Source organism: Bos javanicus, chromosome 19 (assembly GCF_032452875.1).
Source record: "Bos javanicus breed banteng chromosome 19, ARS-OSU_banteng_1.0, whole genome shotgun sequence".
Classification (NCBI taxonomy): domain Eukaryota; kingdom Metazoa; phylum Chordata; class Mammalia; order Artiodactyla; family Bovidae; genus Bos; species Bos javanicus.
This window is the reverse complement of record NC_083886.1, coordinates 40,758,709-40,785,444: the sequence shown is the minus strand read 5'-3', so window position 1 is coordinate 40,785,444 and position 26,736 is coordinate 40,758,709. Positions and strand designations below refer to the sequence as shown.

The following is a 26,736-nucleotide window of genomic DNA, read 5'->3' as shown; positions in this document are numbered from 1 at the left end:
CAGGTTGAGGAAAGACCCAAACCCTAGCTTTGGGGGCCCGGTCAGGGAGATGCTCCCGCAGTAGTCTGCGAGACCTACCCAGCCCTCCTCCCCTCCCTGCTAGGGCGCGGGGCTCTGAGGCGCGCGGAGGCCGGCTTGGCTCCTGTCGGGCCCGGGGAGGAGGAGCAGGCTGGGCGGCCCGCTACCTCCCCGGGACGGGCGGTACCACCCAGGGAGGGAGGAAAGGGCCTGGTGACGGCGGGGCTTCGGCACTGCCCAGGGCGGGGTGCAGAGCGGGCCGGCCGGCTCCCTGGGGCGGGGCGGGGCGGGGCGGGGCGGGGAGGGCGGAGCGTGGGGCGGACGGAACCACCGGGGCGGGGTGGGGAGGTAACGGGACGGGCGCGACCATGGCGCGGTGAGGGAGCGGGGGGTGGGGATCGGTCCGGGGGAGGCCTGGGACCGCTGGCTCGTGCGCCGTCTCGGCCGCCCCCCCCTTTCGCTGCCGCCGCCGCCGCCGCCCCGGGCATGTCGTCCAACTGCACCAGCACCACGGCGGTGGCGGTGGCGCCACTCAGCGCCAGCAAGACCAAGACCAAGAAGAAGCATTTCGTGTGCCAGAAAGTGAAGCTATTCCGGGCCAGCGAGCCGATCCTCAGCGTCCTGATGTGGGGGGTGAACCACACGGTAACCAGCCCCTCCGAGCGCGGCCCCGCGCGTGCTCACGCCCCCCGCAGCCCCAGGGCCCTCGCTCGGCAGGCCCAGCCAGTGACGCCTGCAACCCCTAGCCGAGCCAGTTGCACGCCCACCCCACCCTTGCACGCTGTCCCATCCGGGTGTGCCTCCCCGCGCGCCACGCGAGGCCTGGTGTCACCGACGGTGGCGTGCCGTCGCGTCCTCCCCTTCCCTCCAGCCCCTCAAGCTTCATGCGTCTGGCTTCGGGCAACCCCCAGAGCACAGAGAGAAGGCCTGGGTGGGATGAAAGGGCTTTCATCCCCTCTTCCTCTCTTCTCACCTCGTTCCCGTTAGTTGCATTTGTTTTCCTCCTTGTTCCTTGTAATGGGCTGCCTAGCTCACTGTCCAATTGAGAGTTAAGTGGCATTAGTCTGCCTGAGTATTCCTCTGTTTGTGGTCGCTTGGTTGATGTGGCTGCTCAGAGTTTCCCCATCCTCCAGACCTCCTTACCACCGACTGGAAATCTTCCCTGGGTTTCCTCTTTTTCTTCTTGGAGATGTATCCACTGGAGAAGCACAGGCTTCCTTGGACCATGGACACTTCACTGGGGTCTTCCTGGGTTAGGGGGAAGGGAGAGTGTAACCATCTGAGAGGAGGTGAGGCCTGCTTATGAGGACCATTCATAGCAGAGGACCTGAATTCTGTGGGGTTCATGTCAAAGATGTTGACTTCTCAGGTGTTGTGCTTTCTATTGTATGTAATGATGGTTAGGATAAGAGGTTCCCTGGATCCTTGGGTAGCTTTGGGATTGTCCAATAGCTCCTGTTAGGAAGTTGGAACGCTGCACAGTGTTTGAGCTGGAGGACTTTGTGTCCTGTTTGTTTGGGGTCTTTCTTCTTTCTCTTCCAACTACATGCTTCTTGCATTCTGACCATTTTATTGAGTCCTTACACCAGAAATGAGGAGAGGAAGTATGAAGACTTGAAATGCCACTTCACCAGCTAAAAGTTTGGAATGAAGAAAATGAAGCTAATGGCTTGAGTTTTCTGTGGATATCAATCAGTTCTGTAGGCTCCCTGACTTCTCGGAGCACTTGAAATTGCCCACAAGACCAAGTGATGCCAAAGGGATGCAGGGCTAGCAGGACTTTTTGCTTTGCTTTACTGGAAGAGCCTCTGGTTGGAGATTGATAAACCATAGTTCCAGCCAGAGTTTTACCTCTAATATGGAAATGCATGAGTATGGTGAGGTCTAATGAAGACAACCAACAAGGTTTCCTGGTCTTGGCTGAGTTACTGTTTTCAAAGACCTCACTGAGGTGAAGGTCCTGGCTAGGGTGGGGAGAACCACTGGTTCTCTGTGGTCTGGCTTTATGCCTAACCCTCTGGGAGCTGTTGTTCAGTCACTAAGTGGTGTCCAACTCTGCGATCTCACAGACTGTAGCCCGCCAGGCTCCTTTGTCCTCCACTATCTCCCAGAGTTTGCTCAGGTTCATGTCATTTGAGTCAGTGAAGCTATCTAATCACCTTATCCTCTGCTGCCCCCTTCTCCTTTTGCCTTCAACCTTTCCTAGCATCAAGGTCTTTTCCAGTGAGTCAACTCTTCACATGGAGCTTCAGCTTCAGCATCAGTCCTTCCAATGAATATTCAGGGTTGATTTCCTTTAGAATTGACCTATTTGATCTTCTCTGGGAGCTGCTTTGATCCAACAGTCCAGCAGAGTTTGTTCTCTCTGCTTCCTGCTGCCTCAGGGGTCATCTGACAATATTGCAAGGGAAACTGGGTCATTAAAATGTGAACCCTATGTCCTTGCCTGGAAATCAATCCTTGATTTTGTTGTGGAGCTTGCTTCTCACTAGAAGGCATCCTGTCTGTGGAGAACTGGTAGTCGTCTGAAAGTCAGGAATATTACTGCTAGTTGGAAGGGACTTTGAGTCCCTTATTTTATACATGAAGAAATGAAAGCCCTAAGTGCAGAATTAGTTCACCTGTGGTCTTTTGCAGAGCAAAAAATGCAGCTCATTGTCCACACCATGGGCTGCATTGGCTGATGATGTGCTTGAATGAGAGGTCTTATTTTATTTGCCTCCTGTTCCTTGTCCTGCCTCTCAGCCAAGTTCCAGGATAGATGGGAATTATGGTCTTGTTAGAGAACCTGAATGTATGCTCAGATGTCTGTGCCTGTGCCTGCCAGTTCCCTTGGTGTGTATGGTACTTGGTTTCCCATACGAAGGCAGTGAAACTCTGCTAATGAGGTATCTTAAGATTCTCTTTGACTAGGCAGTCACCCTCTTTCTTTGCTAACTTTTAAGAAAGTTTGTTTGAGAGCTATCTGGGAAGGTATTGACTTTAAGCAAGACCCAAGCCTCTGGATATACTGAGCAAGTGCCTCAGGGGAAAGGTACCCGACACCGCTGTCCTTGACAGGCCCAGCTTTGAAGATCAGTTAGTCAAGAGTTTTATTGCTTCCTCTTGACCTGCAGTAAGGTCTAGGATTTTGTGGGTCCCCATGTGAAATGGAGCATCTCCCCAGAAGACTATAAAATCTTGCAGTTCTCAAGTTTTGCACCACTCAGTTTTGGTGGATTGATAGCCTTTCTTGGAGGTTCCCTTCCTTCAGAGCCCACGGCTGCAACTTTTTGCAATCTAAGTTTATAGAAAAAAAATATCACCTTTTGTTTGTTTCTTTAGTTTCTCACCTCTTTGAGCATTTAGACATTGATGGTCTCTGGCTGATGGTGTATGGTAGATGAGGGATGGATACATCTTTATCTATAGCACAAGTCAGTTACATATTCTCCCATGAGGTGGTTGATTTACTTCCTGGGTGGAAAAAGAGGCCTTGAACTCAGTATTGAAACAGGACCTCCTGTCATGGACAAGAGATGCAGCCCCTAGACTTTATGGAGGAAACAGGAAGAAAAGCTCAGAAGACTTTGGATCTGTTAGAGGAGAACTAGTAAAGAGAGAGAAACTAGTGTTTTCGTGGATGAAATACAGTTCAGGGGGCCTGGAGATAGGGACGAGATGGCCTGGGAGAAGTATGTAGAGATCAGAGGAGGCAGACGTGGCTTGATAACCTTTTGGCCATTTTAGGAACTGGTTATGTTTGAAGCCTCACCCCAGTGATCAGAAGGAATAGGAGAGGTTGGTGGTAATTATGTTTAACCATTTGGGAAGCTGCCAGACTGATTCTTGAAAATGACTGTACTATTTTACATTTCTCCCAGTATTGTATGTGGGTTCTAATTTCTCCAAATCCTGTCAACCTTTGTTATTGTCTTTTTTATTTCAGCCACCTTAGATTTGAAGTGGTATCTCATTGTGATTTTGTTTTCCTTTCCTAGATAGTTAATGATGCTGAATATCTTTTCATGTGTTTATTGGCCAGTTAACATCCCTTGCCAGTTACTTTTTTGCTCATTTTAAAATTGGGCTATTTATTTCTTTATAATTAACTTGTAAGAGTTCTTTATATATTATAGATTCAAGTTCCTTATCAGATACATGATTTGCAAATGTTTTATCCCATGCTTCGGGTTATCTTTTTTTACTTTCTTGATGGTATCTTTTGAAGCTCAAGTTTTTAATTTTGATGAAGTCCAATTTATCTATTTTTCTTTGGTTTTGATGAAGTCCAGTTTATTTTTCTTTGGTTACTTGTACTTTTGGTGTCATATCTAAGAATGCTTTGCCAAACCCAAGATCATGAACATTTACTCCTATATTTTTTTCTGAGAAAAACTCAGAGTCTTCTAAGAAAAACTCTTTTAGATCTAACTCTTACATTTAGATCTCTAATCCATTTTAAGTTAATTTTTTGTGAATGGTATGAGGAACAGATTTATTCTTAAGTCTGCTCAGTTCTCCCCCACATTCTTCCCCCATTCTGTCCACACATTTTCTTTGCTTAATGCAGACCCAGAACCTCCTTTCCTTGCCTTTTCCTTTTCTCCTGCTACTTTAAAAATCTTCAGTAAATATTTCTGTTCTATGAAGCCTTTGGATGAATTTGTCCTTCAGCACACCTTCTCACCTCACAGAGAACACTGAGACTCAAAAACAGGAGCAGAAAAACCAAGGTGTAAAAAGGAGGAATAAACCACTATATAGGGGTGGATTTGTTGGCCCTTGTGGCTCTCTGTTCTTCTCTTTTTTTTCTGGAGTTTCGATCTCACTTGGACCTCCTTGGTCTCGGGAATGTGTTTCCCAACTTGTCAGTTTTCTGATGGTGGCAGGCAACAAATGATTGCCAGTGGTGGCCAGCCCATTGCTGAGCCACCCACAGAACCCTGGCACGTGTCGGGAAGCTTCCTGGGTAGCAATTCCAATGAAGGTCACGCAGGGAAGTTGGAGGCTTCTGGAATCAGAAGTTCACCAGATTAGAACTAGCAACTGAATTTTCATGTCCAATCAGATCAGCATAGCGTGAACTCACTACTCCTAAGTTCTCATACAGCTTGTTTTAGCCTCCTCATTATTTATGCTGATGGCTCATAGAGTTGATCATGTGGATAATCCCGGAACCACTTACATGGTGTGAGATACAACAGACTTACCACCCTAATACGTTCTGTTTATCATACTACTCAAATGAGTTGCATTCCGCAAGTGCACTTCTGCTGAAAGTGAAGGAGGTTGGCCCAGAAGTGTGCTAGGTAGTAAAGAAAGGCAGATCTTCCGGAAACATTGCTTTAGTCATAGCCTTTCACACTTCAAAGCTTTTTGTCATTCTCTTTTGTCTACCAAGTGAAGTTTATTCTTCTGTCCTGGGCTTTTAAGACTCTTTACAGTCTGGTCATAGCCTCAATAGCTAACCTTAATCTTCTTTTCCATCCTCCAGACCATGAATCTTTGGCATGGTCACACCAGCTTTGCCATCTCTTTTTCCTAGTGTTAGTCATCTTTCAGTCCCCTTTTTTCTGGCCATCTGTCCTTCCATCCAGCATTTATTGTGTAACTGCTATGTGCCAGCCATTGTTCTAGGGACATAAAAATGGGTAAGATAGTCTCTTCTTTCTCAGGGCTCAGAGTCTAGTGGAGAAATCAAACGTGTAAACAAGTAATTACCCAAGCGAATGTGATAGTTAGGATATAAAGATAAACAGAGGAACAAGTGAGTAGTTCATCCTGGGAAAGACAGGGAAGCTTTCACAGAAAAAGTGTTATTTAGCCATATCTTAGATGATTCCCTTGGCTTTATTCCTTCTTCTGTTTTTGCTGCTATAGTCTATTACCTGAACTATTACGTGTGTGTATATATGTGTTCAGTCGTGTCCAACTCTGCAGCCCTATGGACTGTAGCCCACCAGGCTCCTCTGTCCGTAGGATTTTCCAGGCAAGATTACTGGAGTGGGTTGCCATTTCCTATTCCAGGGGATCTTCTCTTCCCAGGGATCAAACCTGTGTCTCTTGTGTTTCCTGCGTTTGCAGGCAGATTCACTAGCGCCACCTGGGAACTATTCTAATAGCCTTATAAATGGTCTTGCTACCTTTGCCTTTTCCAAACCTCACTTGATTCCAGAATTACCTTTCTATATCATCCATCTGATCATGTGAATTCCTGGACTTAAACCTGAGAAGACTTCCCATTGCCTACACAGATAAGTTCAAGTTATTATATAGTGGACAAATTAAGTTCAAATTCAGGCTGTGTGCCTTAGTATAGCTTTGGAGTAGTAATTTTCTCTCTGAGCCTCATTTTCCTTTTCTATAAAATGAGCATAACACTTACCTTGAAGATTATTAGGACAGAGGGAAGGAATGGAAAACACTACCTTAGTCCAGGTAGCTGCCCATAGCAAGGATTGCACAGCACAGTGTCAACAGCCCAGGTTTTGGCACCAGCAGACCTAGGAGCAAATCCTGACTCTGCACATATTGTCTGTGTGACCTTGAGCGAGGTACCTTGAATCTTTTGCAAAAGGCAAAATCAAATTAATAATATTTCATGTGACTATTAAGTATTAGAAATACAGAAGAATATATATATGTGTGTGAGATATATGATACATAATAATATAGAGAACTGACCACTTATAGACATGCCATGAATAGAAGCAACTGTTATTTACTAATATTGATAACGTCCAAGGCCGTTCACCTGTCTTTCCTGTACTATTTCCCTCCACTTCTTCATACCTCTCTTCTATCCTGCCGCCCTTCCCCCTGCCCTTCCCCCTTACCAAAAATGGGCAATGTACTTTTTACCTCTGAGGCTTATAGTTCCCACAGCTGGGATTCCCTTCCTTGGGTTTTGTGTTTTGTTCTTTTTTTTTGGCGAACTACCTCTTAGGCCTTTCTCACTTGTATTTCTCTATAGCTTCTTCTAGCAGCCAGCTCTCCCACTCCCAGGCAGACTCAGTCATTTTTTTATAAATTTTATTTATTTATTGGCCATGCTGCACTGCTTTCAGGATCTCAGTTCCCTGACCCGGAATGGAACCTGGGCCATGGCAGTGAAAGCCTGGAATTCCAACTACTGGGCCATCAGGGAACTCCCAGATCAGTCTTTTCTTAGTCTGCTGTTTCATCTCCCTTTATTCATAACTCTATAGCACTCATCACATTTTATTTGTTATTTGTTGTCTGCCTTCCCAGCTAAACAGAGACCGTATCTTTTCGGTTTTGTATCTGCGGCTTCTGGGACAGTAAGGGCACATAGTAAGGCTACATTGAGAGAAGTAAACTGAATACAAGTTTAGCCGAGTCTCAGATCCGGAAAGACCTTAGATGCCAGGCTAAGGAGTTAAAACTTTACCCTGAGGCTGGTGAGGAGCCATGGAAGGTTTTTAAGCAGGGTGTAACGTGACCTTGTTGTAGGTTCTTCCAGCGTCAAGTGCTCTTGGCAACACCAGGCGGGGCGTTAGGTTCCATTCTAGCCTGATGTGTGAGTGCTGGGACTGACCGTGTTTTCACCCTCCTCTGAAACTCTGCTGTTCTGTTTGCCGCCCCTGTGTTCTGACTTACTTAAATGCCCCTTGACTTCAAGTTTCACTGTATCCTGGGTTTGTCTCATCTCCCCAATAAGAGGATAAGCCTCCCACTTTTCTGTGCGCAGTGCACACAACGCTCCCTTGCTGCACACACTCTTCTCCCTAACATGAAATGAAGCATGTAGTAGGTATTTCGGCAAGTGCTTGTTCAATTGAAATTGAATAGAACTCTCTGGGGATATAAAATTTAGCACAACTAAAAAAAAAATAGTACAGCTGATCCCTAGAGTGAATCATCTACATGTGGCCCAATGGAAATGAGGGTGAGTCTACACAGTTCAGCTGTATGGATTATTCAGCAATATATTATCTGTTAGAAATTTCCTGCTGTTGGGTTGTATAGTTGAGAATAAAAACTGACCAACTTACAGCTGTTCAAAGTATGCCACACTTTTGAGTTACACAGAAAATTAATAATGAACAACTCTTGTTAGAATAATTCATCCTGGCTAAGAGGCAGTTGACCCCTCGCAAGTGGGTGTTTTAGTCTTTCCTAGTTCTCCCAGTAACAAGCCCTGACCATGGCATAGAGTCTTGATTTTAGCCTAACCCAGATTCAATCAGTAGCAGATACCAGAACCTTCTAGTATAAAATCATACTCTTTGGGCCAGTGGTGAGTTCTTTCTAGGATGGAGGTATAAGCTCGAAAAGGAAGAATTGCATAAGAGCCATGAACTTCTTTAAATATCAGAGCCAGACTTAATGGAAAAAGGAAGTGGCACAGCTACCATGAATTGTTTCTGTTGGCAGGGAGACAAGAAGTGGAGTGGTTTCCTCTGTAGGCATACACTTAACAATCAGGTTGTCCTGTGAGCACTCCCCGGAAGGATAACTGCAGGGTGGTTTTGTATGTGTCCGTGGTGGTTTAGCCAGTGGTGGACGTCTCAGACCTGGATGCTGAAAATTTTAAGCCTACAATTTGATCAGTTTTGACAAATGTACATACCCATGGAGTCATCACCCTAAACAGCACTTAGAACATTTCTCATACCTAGAATTGGCACCTCATGTGCCTTTACAGTCAACCACACGACTGCCTGACCCAGGCTGCGTCTTACTGGACTCTCTCACTGTAGATTCTAGAATTTCATATAAATGGAATCATATAAGATGTACTTTTATATCTGTGCCAGTCAGTTTTGCCAGCAGTTTATTGAGGCTCTTGCACCACTGCCAACTTAACACTACTACCCTACGGCCTCTCCCCATACACATATCCTTCGTTTCCCCAGGAGTAAATTGGGTTTTTCACCAGCTCTAGGAAGGAATGGTTTCCCCCACCCAGTTACTGCATTAATGTGAACTTCCTCCATCCTCTGACATTTCTAAATAAAAAAGCTTTGGAACATGAAAGGGGCAGCAAATTAAATGGTATTTCCCCCCATTTATGCTCCTGGAGGAGTCCTAATGACTAGGTTATTCCCTCACTGCCGCATGGGGCCTCATTGAGATAATAGGATTTGCAAGGAAAGTATCCGGGAGACCCAAGACTGTACTCCCCCTGCCCCCTATCCATTAAGTCAGGACTAAGGTTTCCTCTCTAAATCCTGAATGCATTAGTGGCAACTGGGTTGAGGGTCAAATGTCAAATACTCTGCTGTGATGGAAGAGGACATCTGTGGCTAATTAGGCCACTAATTGGCTAAACTGGGATGGGGAAGGGCAGGAGCTGCCTTCTCAGCTCTGCACCAGTGGGAGGCCAGTTCCCTGTGCAGCCTCCAGCTCCCTGAAGGGGATGAAAGACAATGAGAAGGCTTGTTTGTAGTGGGGGCAAGGCACCCCTCCCACGTCTCCCCCAGTTCAGTCCAAGGCAGGATGTGGCTTTAGGAATTGGCTTGATGAAAGGAGTTTATCAGGAGAGTGAGAGTGAGCCAGTAGCCAGATGTCTACCTCTTCTGCTCACTTTAAATTTAATTCTTTGGAGGTAAGAGTTACACACCCATATAAATCCACCCCGATTTTTTCTTGCCCCAGGCTGCTTTCTGGAGTGACCTTTAATTTGTATGAAGATGTTCAAAGGCCTCAGTGAATACTCAATGTATATTGGGTGATATTTATTCCCTGATCCATTTATTTTTGCATTTGATAAATACACTTACATAGTACCCACCATATGCAAATCATGGTGCCAGGTAGCTTGTGTGGAGCCTCCAAGAGTCAGGTGGATGATCTTTGCTTAAAAAGATCAGTGATATGATCTTGCCTACTTATAGTCAAGCAGGCTTATGAGGTTTATGAGCATTAAATACAATGTGAGGGAGGCTGTGAGATGGCCAGAAGAGGGATACAAACAAAGCTTCAGGAATTCCGAGATGGGAAAGAACATTTATAGTCTGGAGAATCATGAAAAGCTTCATAGAGGAGGTGGGCCTTATCAGGTGGGGAGAGTTACAATAGGTAGAGATGAAGTTGGGAACATATTAAATATTTGAAGAGAAGAACAGAAATAAAGACAAGAAGGGAATCCACGGACATGTCTTTGGTGAGATGGTGGCATCTGTGGTGTAGCAGTTATCTCTCTGAGGCAGGTGGCCTGGCTAAGAACCTCATTTTCCCCTTGCTTTGCAGATCAATGAGCTGAGCAATGTCCCTGTCCCTGTCATGCTAATGCCAGATGACTTCAAAGCCTACAGCAAGATCAAGGTGGACAACCATCTCTTCAATAAGTAAGTGGCCAGCTGAGTGGGTCTTGTAGGCAGTTCTTTCCCTCAAGGCAGAGAGCCTCCCAAAACCTCACCGTCAGGGGGCAAGCAAGCACCTAGCATGGTGTGAAAGTGACACCTGGGTCACAGAGCTGGAAGACTGGCTGGGAAAACGTGCTCATTATGCGCCTCTCCCGCTTGTGCTGTCCTGTCATCTCAGTCCTCCATCAGCCTACCTTCAGTGTCCCTCAGGACTTGTGGCTCACGCAGGCTGATTCATCCAGGGCCAGTCTAGGTAACAGTGAGCTGCCCAGGAGCTGAGGTGTCTAGTACGAGGCTGACAGCAGTGGCCCTATCTTGATCTTAGTCTGAGGCAAGAACTGCCAGGCATGTTCCTGACCTGGGATGCAGCCAAGCTCCTTTCTTTCCAACTAGTGTGTGAACCACAGGCTGAGCATGGTGCCCAGGGGTGCTATCTAAAATCGGTTTTCCCAATTTTGCTCATTGTGGCTTCTTGGATTAAAACTGGTGTCTCAGACTTTGATGGAGCAGCCATTTCCCTTGGCACAGTTTGGGACCTCCTCTAAGCCTTGTAGAGGCTCTTCCATCCTTCTGTGGGTCACCCAAGAAATATGTGGTGTTCACACTCTCTTCCTTTCTGCATTTGAATCTTGGTTCCACTCTCCATTGTCCTACAGTCCCCACCACCTCACCAGCTGAATTCTGTCACCCCACCATTCCCAGACTGTTAGCCCAGAGGAGAAGCTTGATTTGAAAACATCTATTAGTGGCCTCTCTCTGGCATAGTGAGTAATAACATTGTATTCTAGAAGCTGTCTGTCTTCATAGCTGTGACTTGCTAAGTGGCCACTTGTATAGAAGAAAAAACTGTTTCTCTTCTATTCTCACACAACTGCTTATTTCTAACACCAGATAAGTGGGTTCCCCCCCCCCATCAAGCAATTCTGTAGGACACTAACAAGGTGTCCTGCAATTCAGTTCAGTTCTGACTCTTAGCGACCTGAAGTTAGCATCAGGTCTCAAAGATTAAGGACTGAGTCCTGCAGACTACCCCCCGACCCCTGCAGATGCCAGTCTCAAGTCCAGGTTGTCACTTGTGCTCTGACCTATTTGCCGTATAGGTTGGCAGTTCCCATGACCCTCCCCACTGGGTTGGATTACTTTGCTTGAGTGGCTCACAGAACTCGAGAAACAGTTTGCATGCTAGGTTACTGGCGTATTATAAAAGGATGCAACTCTGGAACAGTCGGGGGAAGAGAGGCATGGGGCAAGGTATGTGGGAAGGGGCAGGGAGCTTGCAGGCCCTCTCCAGGTGCACCACCTGCCCCAGACCTCGATGTGTTCACCAACCTGGAAGCTCCCCAACCCTGTCCTTTTGGATTTTTGTGGAGACTTTTATAACAGCATGATTGAGGAAGTCATTGGCCATTGGCAGTTGGTTCTGCCTGCAGCGCCTCTCCCCTTCCTAGAAGTCAGGGGCCTGGGACTGGAAGTTCCAACCCTCTAGTCCTGGTTGGTTCCCCTGGCCATGAGCACCCATCCTTACAGGTGTAACAGAAGTCACCTCATCAACATAAATTCAGGTGTGATTGAAGGGGGTTTGTTACAAAGAACAAAATACACCTTTATTGCTTACCACTTAGCAAATTCCAAAGATTTTAGGAACTCTGTGCGAGAAACAGGGACAAAGACTAAATATGTATTTGTTATTACATTCAATATCACACCACTTAAGGAAGGAGAGGCAGCCCTAACCTCTGGGGCAGGAAAAGGGGTTGTTCTCTGCCAGAGGTCAGGGCTCAGGAGTCGACCGTGTACCACATTGTACCGGGGTCCATGGTGTCCACCACCGCATTGACATTTTGGCCTAAAGTGAACTTCCAATATCTTTGTTTTTTTCTTTTTTTTCTTTCTTTTCACTGATTCCTTTTGTCTTTTCAACAACTGTTTATGTGCTAGTTATTAGACTGCAGTGCTGTTTACTATGAGACAAGGACCTGCCTTCATGAGAAGCCTCTACTTTTTATTTCCTTGAAGTCTCCCATCCTGGAGTAATCAGAGGGACATATTTCTTTTTTTTTTTTCCCACCTCAGTTTTATTGAGATATATTTGATATACAGCACTGTCTTAAGTTTGAGGTGTCCAGCATGATAATTTGACTTATATAATTCATGAAGTGATTGTCACAATAAATTTAGTGAATATCCATCATCTCATATAGAATTAAAAAAAAGAAAAAAATTTTTTCCTTGTGATGAGAATAGAGGGACGCATTTCTGAAAGGGAGTTCCCAAGTAAGTGGCTCTTGTCAAGATGGAGGGTTTGGAGGAGGCATCCCTTCAGGTAATTCTCTTCCCTCCTGAAAGTCTATGCATTGGCTGAGGAGTGGGGAAGACATAGATTGGTGCCAGCAGCCAGCAAACAAGGCTTCCTAAAAAGATAGGATCCCGGTCAGTCGACTTAGGAAAGCACCTACCCCTTCCATCCTAGTGGAAGCCAAGGGCAGGACGTCCTGCGTGTAACCGTTTTCAGGATGTGTTGATAAGAGCCTCCCCAGAGGAGAGGGGTCCTTTGATGAGAAAAGGCTTTCCCTTTAGCAGTCAAACTGACATTTACCTCACAGCAGCTGTTCACATGCAGCCACCTTTCTGTAGCAAGTTCAGCACTTATGAAGGAGGGCGCACACTCAGTCTCACTTCTCTGCAGGGAAGGGTTTTTTTTCCACTTCAGTGTAAGTTTTATGGAAAGATAGCACATACTCAGCAAAAGTACGTAAGTCATAAATACACAGCTAGATTAATTTTTTACAAGGAATTAAGGAATGTGCACAAGGAATGTGAAGTTTTTAAACTTTAACATGCTCAGAATCACCTGGAGTGTGTGTTAAAAATGCAGCTTTCCAGACTTACCTCCAGAATGTTGGGGGCTACATTTTAAGCACTGCAGATTGTTCCGATCCAGGTGACGTGTGGACCACAGCTTGAGAAGCCCTGATGTATGAATTAGAGGAGCAAGGAGTTCACAGAAACACGTCTCTGCTTTTCCCCAGAGAGAACCTCCCCAGCCGCTTCAAGTTTAAGGAGTACTGCCCCATGGTGTTCCGAAATCTCCGGGAGAGGTTTGGGATTGACGATCAGGATTACCAGGTATGGAATGTCTTTGAAAAATCAGGAGGGTTAGAGAGTGGGAGGCAGGGGGCGGTGGCGGGGGGAGGCAGGGGGCAGTGGCGGGGGGGGTGGCTGGGGTGGTCAGGAAGCCACAGGACAAGTGGAGGAAAAAAATGTGCTACTATTCTTGTGCTGTGTCTTCCTGTCAGGTCTCACTCCACCCAGGCAGTCTTTGTCCAGTGCTGGTGGGCTCTTGGAGGAATGAGGGCCTTAGAAGTACTTCTGATGGTGCCTCCTAGGTTTAGGCTCCCCTCCCTCAGAGGGAGCGCAGGTGGAGGGAGAGGGGTCTGTGGAAGCTGCTTCATTTTAGTCTGACATTCCCAGTCTAGGCTGAAGAACCCTTCTCCTTCATAGTTTGACTTAAAAGAGAGAGAATTGTTGCTAGCAGGAGATGAGGCCTCTTAAAGCAGATAAGACAGATTAGAAAAGGAAGACTTACTTCAAGGGTAGTGTAACTTCTTGCCAGATATGAGTGCCACCTCCTAAACTTGTCCCCTGTTCTGACTTTGGGAGGGGGCTAGGCATGCAGGAAGCTGCCCCTTTTAGGGGGTGATCATGTCACAGAGGCCTTTGACCTATTGGAAGGAATCAGTCCCAATCAGTCCCAATCAGGGACATTCTAGTGTGACTCACCATCTGTGGCTTCTGTTACTTCTCCACCTAGCACCTTCCTTGGACTTCTTCCTCTGGCAGACAGCCTGGTGTTGAAGGTGGGAGAATTTTCCACTTCACTTGTGTAGCAGTAAAAAATATAGCTGATTTTCAGTTGTCTGTTGGGGGGAAAGAGGAATGTACAGCCTAGTGAAATATAAAATGGATGCCCGCATCTTGGATAATACTGTCATTCCTCCCACCCCGCTCCTGGAAAGTCTTTCACAGAGTAGACCACAAGAAACAGAGTCTCCTCCCCTCTCCACCAGCTCCAGGGGGCCTCCTGAGGAGGAGGGATAGGGGACGTGAGAGGCAGAAGGGATGCCAGGGCCTTGAGCAATCAGGAACGGTCATGTTCAAGAGGTGGTGGGCCGCCCTCCAGCCCCTCCTGTTGGGACCAAACCCTGAACTGTCATGCCCTGATCAGAGCATGAGGTTTTCTGAAAATTTGCCATTAGTGCAACCCTAGGTTGTTGGGGTATCTCCTTCCACGGTGGCTCTTTCCCTTCCCTTTGGCCATCTAACCACATCTTGTTTATTTCTCTAATAGTCTTGTGGGCAAATAATTGTGCTCAAGAGTGGAAGAGGGGCAGGGAGGATGGTGTTCAGGGAGGGGACTCTGCTCTGAGACTACCAATGACTGAGAGAGGCAGGAGATGCCACCTAGAAATGAGGCAGGGGTGGAACTGCTCTTGTCCATCCTCTGTCTTCTGACCTACCAGAGGTCTTTTCCAGGCATCTGATTGGTGAACACATTCCTTTGGTTGACTCACACCTTCCCCTACTCCCTCCCTGCTTGAGGGTTCTCCTGCTTCGGATTCTGATAGGAGTGGGGCCCTGGGAGGAGCAGGGACAAAGCCAGAAAAGCTCCGCAGGTTTGCCTCCCAGCTCTGGGCAGACAAGCAGGAGTTTGAGGTGAGGGGAGAGGTGTTGGGCAGAGCAGTGAGGACCAGCTTCCTGCCTTAGGAAGAGATTTCTAGCATGAGGGTACATAACAGAAAATAAAGACAATTCTATCCACTCCTTCTTTATGCTTGACTTCTTGAATATCTCCTAAGCGTTGTCTTCATCACCCCCGAGAGACGGGGGAATCATCTCGGTCTGCTCCCTTGTGTTCCAGGTGAGGGAACTCAGGAGGAGAGAAGTGCAGTGGCTCTCCCACGGTCACGGTACCTGTGAGCGTCAGGATTAGAGCCCAGGCCCCTAACATCCGAGGCTGAGTTTTAGGTTCTAGAGCAGCTCTCTAGGATCAGAATGAAAAGAAATATTTCACAGTCGGTCCTCTTCTCATCACAGTCAAGGATTAGGTGCAGTGGGTGAGGAACAACTCATGTCTCTCTTAAGGAAGATTTGGGAGAGATGTGAATTTCCCAAGAGAAAGGGGGCAGGTAAGGTCTCATCTGCCTCAGTGCTATTGGCTTCAGAGCAGTCTGGCCCATAAGAGAAGACTCAGAGTAAAGGTCAGAGTCCTTGTTTCCCCTCCCAAGACCAGCTTTTGTCTTGGTCCATCAGAATTCAGTGACACGCAGCGCCCCCATCAACAGTGACAGCCAGGGCCGGTGTGGCACACGATTCCTCACTACCTATGACCGGCGCTTTGTGATCAAGACTGTCTCAAGTGAGGATGTGGCTGAAATGCACAACATCTTAAAGAAATACCACCAGGTATGGTGAGTCGTGAACCTCAACAGCAGAGGATGGGTTGGAAGAGGGAGAGGAGCCTCCGGTAGAGCTTCCTGGGGAGGGCTGGGTCCTCTCTGGTAATGGCAGGTGCTTCCTGATAACCAGGCACTTGCCCTCCCCTGGGGCTGTGTTTCTGTGGGGTGAAATTCCTCCTTGAGAAAAAGAAGAAAGAAATGAAGGTGTGTTATGGACGCAGTCCCAGTTGACCAGCTGTTTCTCGTCAGAGTTGGGGAGTTTTCACCCTCTGGCACTTGCCTCATTTCTTCTGAGAGAGGTCCTGTCGGCTCAGCAGGGCCGCTGCTTTTCCCATTCCCTTTCGCCTCTCTTCTGGAACCTGTCCGTGGGAAGAGCAGGGGGTGCCTGTCTGAAGCCTGCCTGGGTCTTCAGGGAAAACTGGCTTCTCTGTGGGCACCTGAGAGGTGGTGCAGGGGCCCTCTGGCGTTTGGGGAGTTAGAGCAGAAAACGCTGGGGTCTGGCATGAGCGAGAGTGGTGAGTGCGAATCCATTCTGTTTCCCCAGACGGCCGCCTCACAGCCCTGCCTCTGCACCCCATCTCTCCCCTCCGGCTCCCCATATCAGGCTGGCAGAGAGGATGCAAGGCCGGGATCAGTCATTTTCCTGCAGAATCCCAACCGTATGAAACCAAAGGGGCTCTGCACGGCCTGCTGAGCCTCTCAGTCTGCCTTCTAATTGGGGGCAGGGGTGGCCTTGCCTTTTGCAGGTCTGAGGAACCCCATGACTTCACAGAATCTGGTTTGGAAGCCACTAGTCTAGAGGCCGGAGAAGGCAATGGCACCCCACTCCAGTACTCTTGCCTGGAAAACCCATGGACAGAGGAGCCTGGTAGGCTACAGTCCATGGGGTTGCACAGAGTTGGACACAACTGAAGTGACTTAGCAGCAGCAGCAGTCTAGAGGCTGGACTTCCCTTGTAGCTCAGTCAGTAAAGAATCTGCCTGCGATGCAGGAGACCTGGGTTTGATTCCTGGGTTGGGAAGATTCCCTGGAGAAGGAAATGCCAATCTACTCCAGTATTCTTGCCTGGAGGATCCCATGGACGGAGGAGCCTGGCAGGCTACAGTCCATGGGGTCGCAAGAGTCGGACACGACTTAGCTACTAAACCAGCACCAGTCTAGAGGCTAGAATCCCAGGGGGCATGTGAGCCTGGGAAGAGCCCTGTCTGCCGGCACGTTCACCTGTTCCTTTCCTCCCTTCCTTTGTAGTTCATAGTGGAGTGTCACGGCAATACCCTTTTGCCACAGTTCCTGGGCATGTACCGCCTGACCGTGGATGGTGTGGAAACCTACATGGTGGTCACCAGGAACGTTTTCAGCCATCGGCTCACTGTACATCGCAAGTATGACCTCAAGGTAAGAGCTCTGTGTTTCCCAGCTCTGTGGCCCTCTCTCCCCGAGGCTTGGAGGGGCTGCAACTACAACTTCCACATGTTGGGAAAGCTGAGGCATAGGTTTTGGTGTGGACAAGTGGCTCTAGAGTTGGTACTCCTAACCCACTTGAGCCAAAGGCTGTCTCGTGTCCAGGTGACAGCGACAGGAGGCTATTCAAGCCCCAAATGTCTCCTATTTATGTGCAATGAATGTTCTTCAATTCCTGTCAGGGGGATGTGCACACTGAGGGCAGCAGGGTGGGGACAGGCTATGGCACACACACCCTGGCGGCTGTCCAGGCCTCATGGACTGTGCACAGGCACATTTCTAGACACAGTGAAAAACACACTTGTGCCTGTGAACCGCAGTGCTCCGCTGTTCCCGAACCTGGCTTCCTGACCCGGGTCCCTCAGACCCCTCTCCCTCTGTCTGCCACGGCTGCACTGGCCTCCTTTCTGCTCCCACGGTGCCCATGCTCTCCACACCCCCAGCATCTCCCAGAGGCTGCCTGCCATTGTTTCCCTCCCCGCCCTCTTCTCCATGTCCACCTTCCTCCACCTAATCACTTCCTACTTAGCCTTTCAAGCTCAGCTCAAACATCACTAATTCCAAGAAGCAGGCTTTGGCCAAACCCCTATCTAGTCTAGACCCTGGGCCTGTACTGCATGCTGCACAGGTGAGAGAGTCCTGCCTGCTCACCTGTAGCACTTTGCACTATTGTAATTAATGGGTTAATTAACTGTGTAACTCCTGCTTACTGTCTGTCTCCCCTGTTAGAAGGAGAGCTCCTTAAGGGCAGGGACTGAGTCTCTCAGTTCCGCCCTATTTCCTGAGCACGAGTCTGGTTATAGTCAGAGCTCTGTACAGTCTGTGACAGAGGAAGTGAACAAGTTGCTGCCTCCTGGCCCCTCTAGGAGTCTAACCAGTCTACTTGAGTTCACCTGCTGCCTCGCCCTAAAGACTGGTCCATGTTTTTTTCGCTCAGCGGAATCTGCCTCAGCTTGGACTTCTCCTGACAGCTCTTATCCTTTCAGGGTTCTACTGTTGCCAGAGAAGCGAGTGACAAGGAGAAGGTATGTGGGGTCTGTGCTCATCACTTGTGGAATGGGTCACTTGGAATCAGAAACACCTTCTCCCACCCCTGCGGTCCCTTCCTCCGCTGCCGTCCAGCCTAGTTCCTAGACATGCAGTCTGTGGGTGTGAAGTACTGTGTCTCTAAGCTCCTGCCTGTCCTCATCCTTGGCCTAGGCCTTGGTCACCAGCTTTTCACCTTTGCCCTTGCTGGGTTCTTCACAGTCCTAGAGGGCTGGCAGCTTCCATCTCAGCCCAGCCTGAATCAGTGAGTGGCTGCTTGAGCCCTGAGCTCGAGGTAGCTCAAGCCTGGTGGTCCAGGCCCAGAAGGAAGTCCTTTGATCAGTCCTCATTGCCTGACTCCTGCCACCTACTTGCCATCTCTGCCTGTCCGAAGCTGGGAATGTAGACTCCTGGACAGAGCTGTTGATCAGCAGGTTGGCCGTCTTTGTGCCAAGGACCCTTTCCTCTCCTGTATCATTGCCCACAGCCTTGCAGGTGAACAAAGCAGGCCACCAGCCTAACACTGCTATTGCTCTCTCAGGCCAAGGACTTGCCAACCTTCAAAGACAATGACTTCCTCAACGAAGGGCAGAAGCTGCATGTAGGAGAAGAGAGTAAAAAGAACTTCCTGGAAAAACTGAAACGGGACGTAGAGGTATGTACTTACCCATGATTTTACTTTGGTTGAGCTCTTGTCCCCAGAACAGAAGCCTCCTTAACCTTAAGGAAAATTGAATTCACCACTTCCAGGAGTGTGGACAAGAGGAAGGTAGTGATTTGAGCCGTGTGGGTAAAGCTAGTGCAAGTACACATTCCATTTGGGAGGACACAGTTTGTGCTGGCCGAACCTGTGCAACTCAGTTTGAAGTGCTTTCCCTCATTTCTTTTCTTGTCTGTTATAACCTCCTTTTGAAACTCCTCTGCAAGCTTCCTTTCTGGTGTTATCCCCATAGTGGAGGAGGCATCCAGGTGTCAGAGTGACAGGAAACCAACTATTAAGACCCACCAACCGTGCCTTTCTCTGGCTCAGATTCTCCACTTGCCTTGCAACTTTCTGGTTGGCAGGGGACTTCCTGTGGAGAAGTTCTTTGGAGAGGACACGTGCTAAATAATGAATGTGATATCTGCACCACTTGATAACTTGGTGCCTCCTATTTTAATAAATCGGGAGCCTGTTCATTACAACCAAACTGTATAAACTTTAGAAAATGTTTTTTTTATTGTGGTAAAATATGCATAACATAAAATCGGCCCTCTGAGACTGGTTCTGAGCGGCGCTCAGCACATCACACAGTTGTGCAGCCACCGCCACCATCCGTCTCCAGGACCTTTCATCTTCCTGGGTGAAAAGTCTGTGCCCATTGCCTCCTCTTCCGTGCCCCCGGCAGCCCCATCCTACTCTGTGTTTATGAAGTCGACTGCTCCAGGGATCTCTTATGAGTGGGTCACACCGTGTTTGTCCTTTGTGTCTGGCTTACTTCACTTGTTCTTTGGAAGGAATGATGCTGAAGCTGAAACTCCAGTACTTTGGCCACCTCATGTGAAGAGTTGACTCATTGGAAAAGACTCTGATGCTGGGAGGGATTGGGGGCAGGAGGAGAAGGGGACGACAGAGGATGAGATGGCTGGATGGCATCACTGACTCGATGGACGTGAGTCTGAGTGAACTCCGGGAGTTGGTGATGGACAGGGAGGCCTGGCGTGCTGCAGTCCGTGGGGTTGCAAAGAGTCAGACACGGCTGAGCAACTGAACTGAAGTGAACCGAATATCTTCAAAGATCATCCATTTTGTGCTTTTTGTCAGAATGTCCTTCCTTTTTTCTGAGGCTGAGTAACATTCCGTTGAATGCATGCACCGCATTTTGTTTACGCATTCATCCATTGATGGACACTTGGTCTCTAGTTAAGATTAAGTAGTTAATCTAGTTAGACGTCTCCAGAGAAGCAGAGGAGGATGTAGATAGCTAGATATTTAGTATAAGGAATTGGCTCACAGGATTATGGAGGCTGACAAAAGTCCCAAGATCTGTCTGCAGTTGGCCAGCTGGAGACCCAAGAGACCTGATGGTGTAGTTTTAGTCCAGAGGCCAACAGGCTCGAGACGCAGGAAGAACTGACGTTTTTTTCAGTCTGTGTCTGAAGGCAGGAAGAAGACTCATGGCCCAGCTCAGAGGCAGTTAGGCAGGAGGAGTTCCCTTTTACTCGTAGGAGAGTCAGCCTTTTTATTCTTTTTGCCCTTCAACTGACTGAATGAGGCCCACCTACCTTAGGGAGAGCAATCTGCTTTATCAGTTTATCAGTTCAGATGTTAATCTCATCCACGAGCACCACCCCAGACACATCCAGAATAGCATTGGACCACATTTGTGGGCACCCAGTAGTGCAGTCAAGTTGACACATAAAATTAATCTCCACTCATCGTTGTGAATAATGCTGCTGTGAACGTGAGTTTTACAAACTTCTTTTTGTTAGGCATCTGTATCTTAGCCACCCCCTATTGTGGTTGTCGTCCCACGCTCTTTGTTCTTCTCCAGGTTATGGAGTCCTAGCTCAGGAGACTTGAGCACAGTGCTGTTCCCAGTGCTTGTATGGATGAGGAATGCATAGTGCAGCATTCCATTCTTCCCTCCAGCTCACCATGGCCTCTCAGTCCCAGATGGAATTGCCTCTTCCCTCTTCGTGCAGGGCTCCTTCTGCTTTTACTCCTGCAGGCTCTACCTGCCTGACTTGTCTTCATTCACTAGGATCAGCCTCGACTCCTTTCCTCAGGGAGGCCCTCTTCCCACTGCTGGACTCACACAGCTCCTTGCCCTGGTGGAGTGACTGTCTTCACCATTAGACATCGAACTTGTCCAGGGCAGAGACTCTGATGTCTTGGTCTCTGCTGTGTTTCAGAGTGGGAGAATTAAGTTGAAGGAGTGCCTTTTCTCCCCTTTCCAGATGCTAATCTGCCACGCCAAATGTCCCGTGTTAACCTCTGCCTTCCGCCTTTCCTTCCCCCACCTCCATAGTTCCTGGCCCAGCTAAAGATCATGGACTACAGCCTGCTGGTGGGCATCCACGACGTGGACCGGGCAGAGCAGGAGGAGATGGAGGTGGAGGAGCGGGCCGAGGACGAGGAGTGTGAGAACGACGGCATGGGCGGCAGCCTGCTCTGCTCCTACGGCACGCCTCCAGACAGCCCGGGCAACCTCCTCAGCTTTCCCCGGTTCTTTGGACCGGGGGAATTTGACCCCTCTGTTGACGTCTATGCCATGAAGAGCCATGAAAGTAAGTAGGAGCCTGTGCCTGCCAGGCCCCTCCAGCCCTCCTTCCACCCCCTGCTTCAGGCCTGTTGTTCAGATCCCCTGCGGGTGCCTGAGCCTCCACCTTATTAACTGCTGACCCTGGCCTCTTTTTGCCTCCGGCTGCCATCCAGGGTCACCACCAGTAACTCTGTCTTCTGGGGCCCTGAGGTCCTTCTCTCAGGCCTTTCTTCACCTCTGTGCGTGTCCTGGATAGCTGAGGCCTGGTTGGCTCAGGTTCATGGGAGGGACAGAGCCTCCTAAACAGTGTCATGTCAACCCCACAGGGTAGCTGTGAAGATCAGATAAGATGAGAGCTATGAAAGCTTCTAAGAAGGACTCCATGGGTCATTTCTTTTCTCAGATTCAAAATGACAGGGATGAATCTGGATGTCGTATCTGAAGGGTTAAGGACACAGCTGCTTTCTGCCCTTGTCCCTGCCTCTTCCTCCTTTCCTGCTTCCTCTCCCCCTGCAGGTGCCCCCAAGAAGGAGGTGTATTTCATGGCCATCATTGATATCCTCACACCATACGATGCTAAGAAGAAAGCTGCGCATGCTGCCAAAACAGTGAAACACGGGGTGAGTTCTTCCCGTCTCCGTCTAGGCCCGGGTGGCAGGCCCTCAGGCCCCCAGGGCTCCTGCTCAAAGGAGACTCTCCTGCCCCTTGGCCCTGCCTGGGTGCCTTGTGTTCTCTCTTTGCCATCTACACCCCATCCCCACGCTGCAGCTGGCTGAAATGCCCAACTTGTTTTTCCCCAAGTTCTCTGGCTCCTTTCCCTCAGGCTGCTGGGCATGTCGTGCATCTTGTTGACTGCCAGTAATAGCTTTGTTTACATGCCATGCTGCTCCCCAGAGGCCTGTTTCCCATGGGCTTCAAGCTACTGTTCTCCAAACGGGCCCCCACAGAGCTCTGGAGCCTCTCTGCCGCCTCCCCACTGCCTTGTTCTTGCTTCAGTGGGTGCAGCCCTGGGATTGTGAATCAGCAAAGCAGGGCCAAGGCACTTCTGAGACATGGGAACGATTTCTCAAGGTGGCCCGCCCAGCTGTGGGCGGGGCAGTGCCACCTCCTGATATGGGCCTCTGTGTATTACAGGCGGGGGCCGAGATCTCGACTGTGAACCCTGAGCAGTACTCCAAGCGCTTCAACGAGTTCATGTCCAACATCCTGACGTAGTTATCGTCTACCTTCAGCCAGAGCCAGCGTGCTGGATGTGGGGTCGGGGATTGGAAGAGAGAGAAGGTGTTATCTGGGCTAGATGGGAGGGCGGGGAGCAGAATGGGGGTCGGGGAGGGCTTTAGCAAGGTGACTGCAGCCTGTGACATTGAGAGAGACTCCAGCAGGAGGGGAGGGGATGTGCCATGCGTGCGTGTGCTCACAGGATGTAGCCTCATCTGCTTACCCTTGATTTCCCCGCCTTTGACCTAGGTTAAAAAGGTGTTTCCTTTTTGTTGCCTTGTAACGTTGTAAGATACCTTGGGGCTAGAGATGATTTTCTGGGTTTATTTGGGGTTTGTTTCTGAAATCTCATTGCTCCAGATTTGCTATTTATAATGATTTATGTCATCACCCTATCCACCATCCCCGTCCCTGCCCTGCTCTCCGTTCCCTCAATTAAAGAAGCACCCACAGACCCAGCGAAGGGTCCTCTCAGAGCAAAATGCTCTGGTGCCGGAGAAGAGGTTAGACACCTCGGCCCTGCTGCGTTTGATCTTGTCTGGTTGACTTAGTTTCATGGAGTATTGTGCACAGCTTCCTCTACCTTTCTGGCCTCGGCTCCAAGTGAAATGTTACATAGTTCCTCCATCTAAACGCTGTCCCTCCCAAAGGCGTGCTCCAGGTCAGCATCAGGCATCTTGGAGCAGAATCAAAGAGCTCAGAGGGGAATAAGTTCATCCTCACGGGATGGTCAGGGGTTGGGGGACCGCTGGTTCTCAGAGAACCCCATGATCATCACCCAGGCCCCAGGCTCTTTGCAGCCCCTGGAGTGCAGACATCATCTCTGTGAATGAAGCCTGTCTCCCACTGAGTCAAGAGGAACTAGAAAGCACCTCTGGATATAACAGGACCCTCATGCTTACATGGTTATTTCCCCTTGAGAAAACTCCAGAAAAGCTGATGAGTATCAAATGAGGTCTTGTGCCCTCCATCCATTTGCTTCCTTCAGATCTTCTCCCAGGCATTCTCATTTGTAGGTGAGCTTTTAGCCGGGGCCTGGGGCACTCCTTACAGAGATACCTCTTCAAGCCCCAAGGCTTCCATGCAGTAATGTGTCGCCTGGATGGTTGTGGCCAGCAGGAATGGTGTACCCCGCCCTCCCCTTTGGAGTGTGCCACCCAAGCCTGAGGTTGCTTCTGGGTCACTTGAGGATCTGACCTGGGAAATACAATTTGGAGGCCTGATGTGCAGTTCAGCCTGGCCCAGCCTTGGAGCTGTGTTTCCTTGATGCATAGACTTTTTGCATACCTGCCACCACAGGCCTCCTCAGGAGTGGCATCTGGCTGCTTCCTTCAGGATCTCTACCACCTTCTGAACCTGCTACTGAGGCCTCAGAACTGCGTCCTTTTGTGAGGCCATCAGAGCAGTCTGGCCTGGTCAGGAGAGAAAACAACTCTGTGCTGGGGGAGGTACATTCCTGCGTCTTCTCACCTCCTCACCAGGAACTGGGGACTTGGGATATGTGGTGAAACTTGTAGATAACTGCAAATGGAAAGGTAGTTTGTGGAACCATTTTGAATGAATGGATTGGCTTCTTTGGCTTTCTTCAACCTGGCCAAGCTCAGCTTCTGAAGCAGGAACCAGCAACATCTCTGTGCCCGATGCACAGCATTTAGGTCAGGGAGGAATGGAAACCATGTTCTTGGACTCTACTGGGCTGTCGGAACCCTTCTGGAGAGGCAAATGGGCCAGACAACTGCCCTGACCCCCGAAAGGGGCTGTAGGTATCTCTGGACGTCAGCAGCAAGATCGCGAAGTGACTTGGGAAACTTGTACCAAGTGGCTCATGGAGAAACAGATTTCACTTAGGGAGGGGTTAGTAGGAATAATGTCTGGACTTGATTTCCCCATCTTCTAATCAAGAATGAAAATTTGAATCTGCTCCTGGTCGGGCCCAGCAACTCCCGAGCTTGGCAGGCTGTCCTCTCGGGGCCTCCACAGCCCTGGGCTCTCTCCAGCTTCCTGCCATTTGGTCTGCTGATCATGTCCCTCATAATGTGTATGAAAAGTGTAACCAATTGTTCCCAGTTAAAGGTGAGCTACCAGATATCTAACTTCTTTAACATTGAGTTTTTGTGGGGTGTGTGGTTTTTTTTTTTTTTTTTTTTGTATATTGTTTACATTTTGAGAGGTAGCATTCTGTTTTAAATGCTCTTTTTGTTTTTCTGACAGTATTGTTGACTGGGTCAAAACATTTAAGCTGTGGTTTGGTGGATTTTAAATTTTTTTTAAAGGTCATTCTCTGCTATCTTCAAAACCTTGGGTTTGGTCCTTTAATTCCTTTGGCATTCAAATATCTGAAAGCTATTTATCTTGGTTTATACAAGGTTTTTCTCTTCTTTTTGTTAAGGATGAAGATGTTAAATTTGGTTTGCAGTTTGAATGTAGAGAAAGTGAAGTGATCCCCAAATTTTTGTCTGTCCCTGCTTTTTTCCCAGTCCTACCATGCCTTGTCTGGGCAGTAGAAGGTGTCCAGGGGCAAGTGACTACCCTCACCATCACTCTGGAGCCAAGAAGAAAAGCTGAATGGTTTTATGGCATCCCAGAATAATTTGGGGTCTTGTAAGAACAAAGGCATAAGAACAGGACACAGCTGCCTGGATGGGGCCTGGTTGGGGATAAGGGAGGATTCTTCTCCATTCTCTCCCTCTACCACTTAACCAGTCACAGCTCCTCCCATCCTGCCCCTCTTCTTCTGAAAGTCTGTGCTGAGAAAACTCTCATCTCCCAGGTCTCCCCACCAAAGCGAGAGTTCCCCTGAAAACTCCACCTCAACCACTAGAAGGCGGCCTCTGGCCCTGGTTCCTGTTAATGAACCACCGAGTCTTCATCCCCCAGTACGAGCTCCTTCCCTGTGCCTTCCAGTGTGGGGGCTACAGGGCAGGCTAGGAAGCCAGCAGTTCCAGGGGCACAGCCCGAGGCAGTGCTCCATGTCTCCTTATTTAGCTCAGGGGTTACTGGTCTGTGGCATGTGCTACAAGTCGCCCCTGTGGCTGAGTGGCACTCCGTAGGTCCCCACTACAGGCAGCTTATCCTCCCTGCTCCCTTTTCCTCCTTGCGTTCCTCTTGCCTGTTTAGGCCTCACACAGGTTCCCTGGTAGTGCTCAGGGCTTGGGACTACATGCTCCTGCCCTACTTTCCCCTCTTCACAGTCTGCCAGGGTCTGCCCCGAGAGGTGGACCAAAGACCCAGGACTTTTCTCAGTAGCCAATCCCACCCTCCTCTAATTGTCTTTTTATCAAGTTGAAGAGAAAATTTCAGCAATCCCCAGCATTTGAGCTACTCAAATGTTAGGGGCCAGAAGGGACGGTGTGTTTAAAACCACCCTTAAAAGGCTCTGGCCTTAGACCTGTGGCTCCCCCAGTTCCAGGGACCCCACATCTTTCTGGCAGAAATGTGGGGAGGGGGCTCCAACCTGAGCACAGGAATCAAAGGGAAAACATTCAAACTGCCCCCAAATCTACCAGCCATCTCCAGGGGCTCTGTGACGCAGCCCTGGCCTTCTGAAATGTGACACTTACGAAAAGTGTCTCCAAAGGGAAGAGGAGACCTGGCTGTCCCTGGCGATCCTTTGGAGGCTGGGGGAGGAAACTTCCAGAGGAGTCCCTTCTCCTTGCTCAGAGCCATTTTGGGAGGAAGTGGGAACCAACAGCCTTTGGGGGTAAGGCCTGGTGCCACTCAGCACACCCAAGCATCAGGTCAGGTCCTTGTAGTAAAAAAATGTGAAGTTTAGATTCAGCTTTTGGGGGAGCAGGATAAACTACCACCCTACCACGTGTGTGACTTCTCAATTTCCCACTGCAATTTCCATTTTTTTAAATAGGAATTTTCAACCCCCTGTGCTTGTCTAATGTCTGCTCGGAACAATTCGAGACCCTGTTACTGTTTTAAGATGCATGCATGTTAGAAGATGAATCTCCAACCCGGGGAAAAAAATAAAACTCAAAAAAGCTTTGTGTA

General features: G+C 48.9%; 1 protein-coding gene and 1 long non-coding RNA gene across 3 annotated transcripts; one reads left to right on the top strand and one right to left on the bottom strand.

The window, feature by feature from the left end:
* Window positions 1–327: 327 nt before the first annotated feature.
* Window positions 328–26,736, top strand: PIP4K2B (phosphatidylinositol-5-phosphate 4-kinase type 2 beta). Of its 2 annotated transcripts, none has more exons than XM_061391592.1 (10): window positions 328–663; window positions 10,216–10,313; window positions 13,361–13,457; window positions 15,642–15,794; window positions 17,036–17,182; window positions 18,235–18,273; window positions 18,816–18,929; window positions 21,286–21,544; window positions 22,036–22,139; window positions 22,654–26,736. In XM_061391592.1, exons 1-10 carry the CDS (start codon window positions 505–507, stop codon window positions 22,732–22,734), a joined length of 1,251 nt encoding a protein of 416 aa, XP_061247576.1. In that variant the 5' UTR covers window positions 328–504; the 3' UTR covers window positions 22,735–26,736. The 2 variants fall into 2 exon arrangements, with proteins under 2 accessions (XP_061247576.1, XP_061247577.1); XM_061391593.1 differs by lacking the exon at window positions 328–663 and adding an exon at window positions 7,050–7,909.
* On the bottom strand, window positions 10,309–15,706 carry LOC133232325 (uncharacterized). Its single transcript, XR_009731369.1, has 3 exons — window positions 14,112–15,706; window positions 12,928–13,301; window positions 10,309–12,742 (listed from the first exon to the last, which is right to left on the bottom strand). It is a non-coding gene; the product is annotated as an uncharacterized LOC133232325 (long non-coding RNA).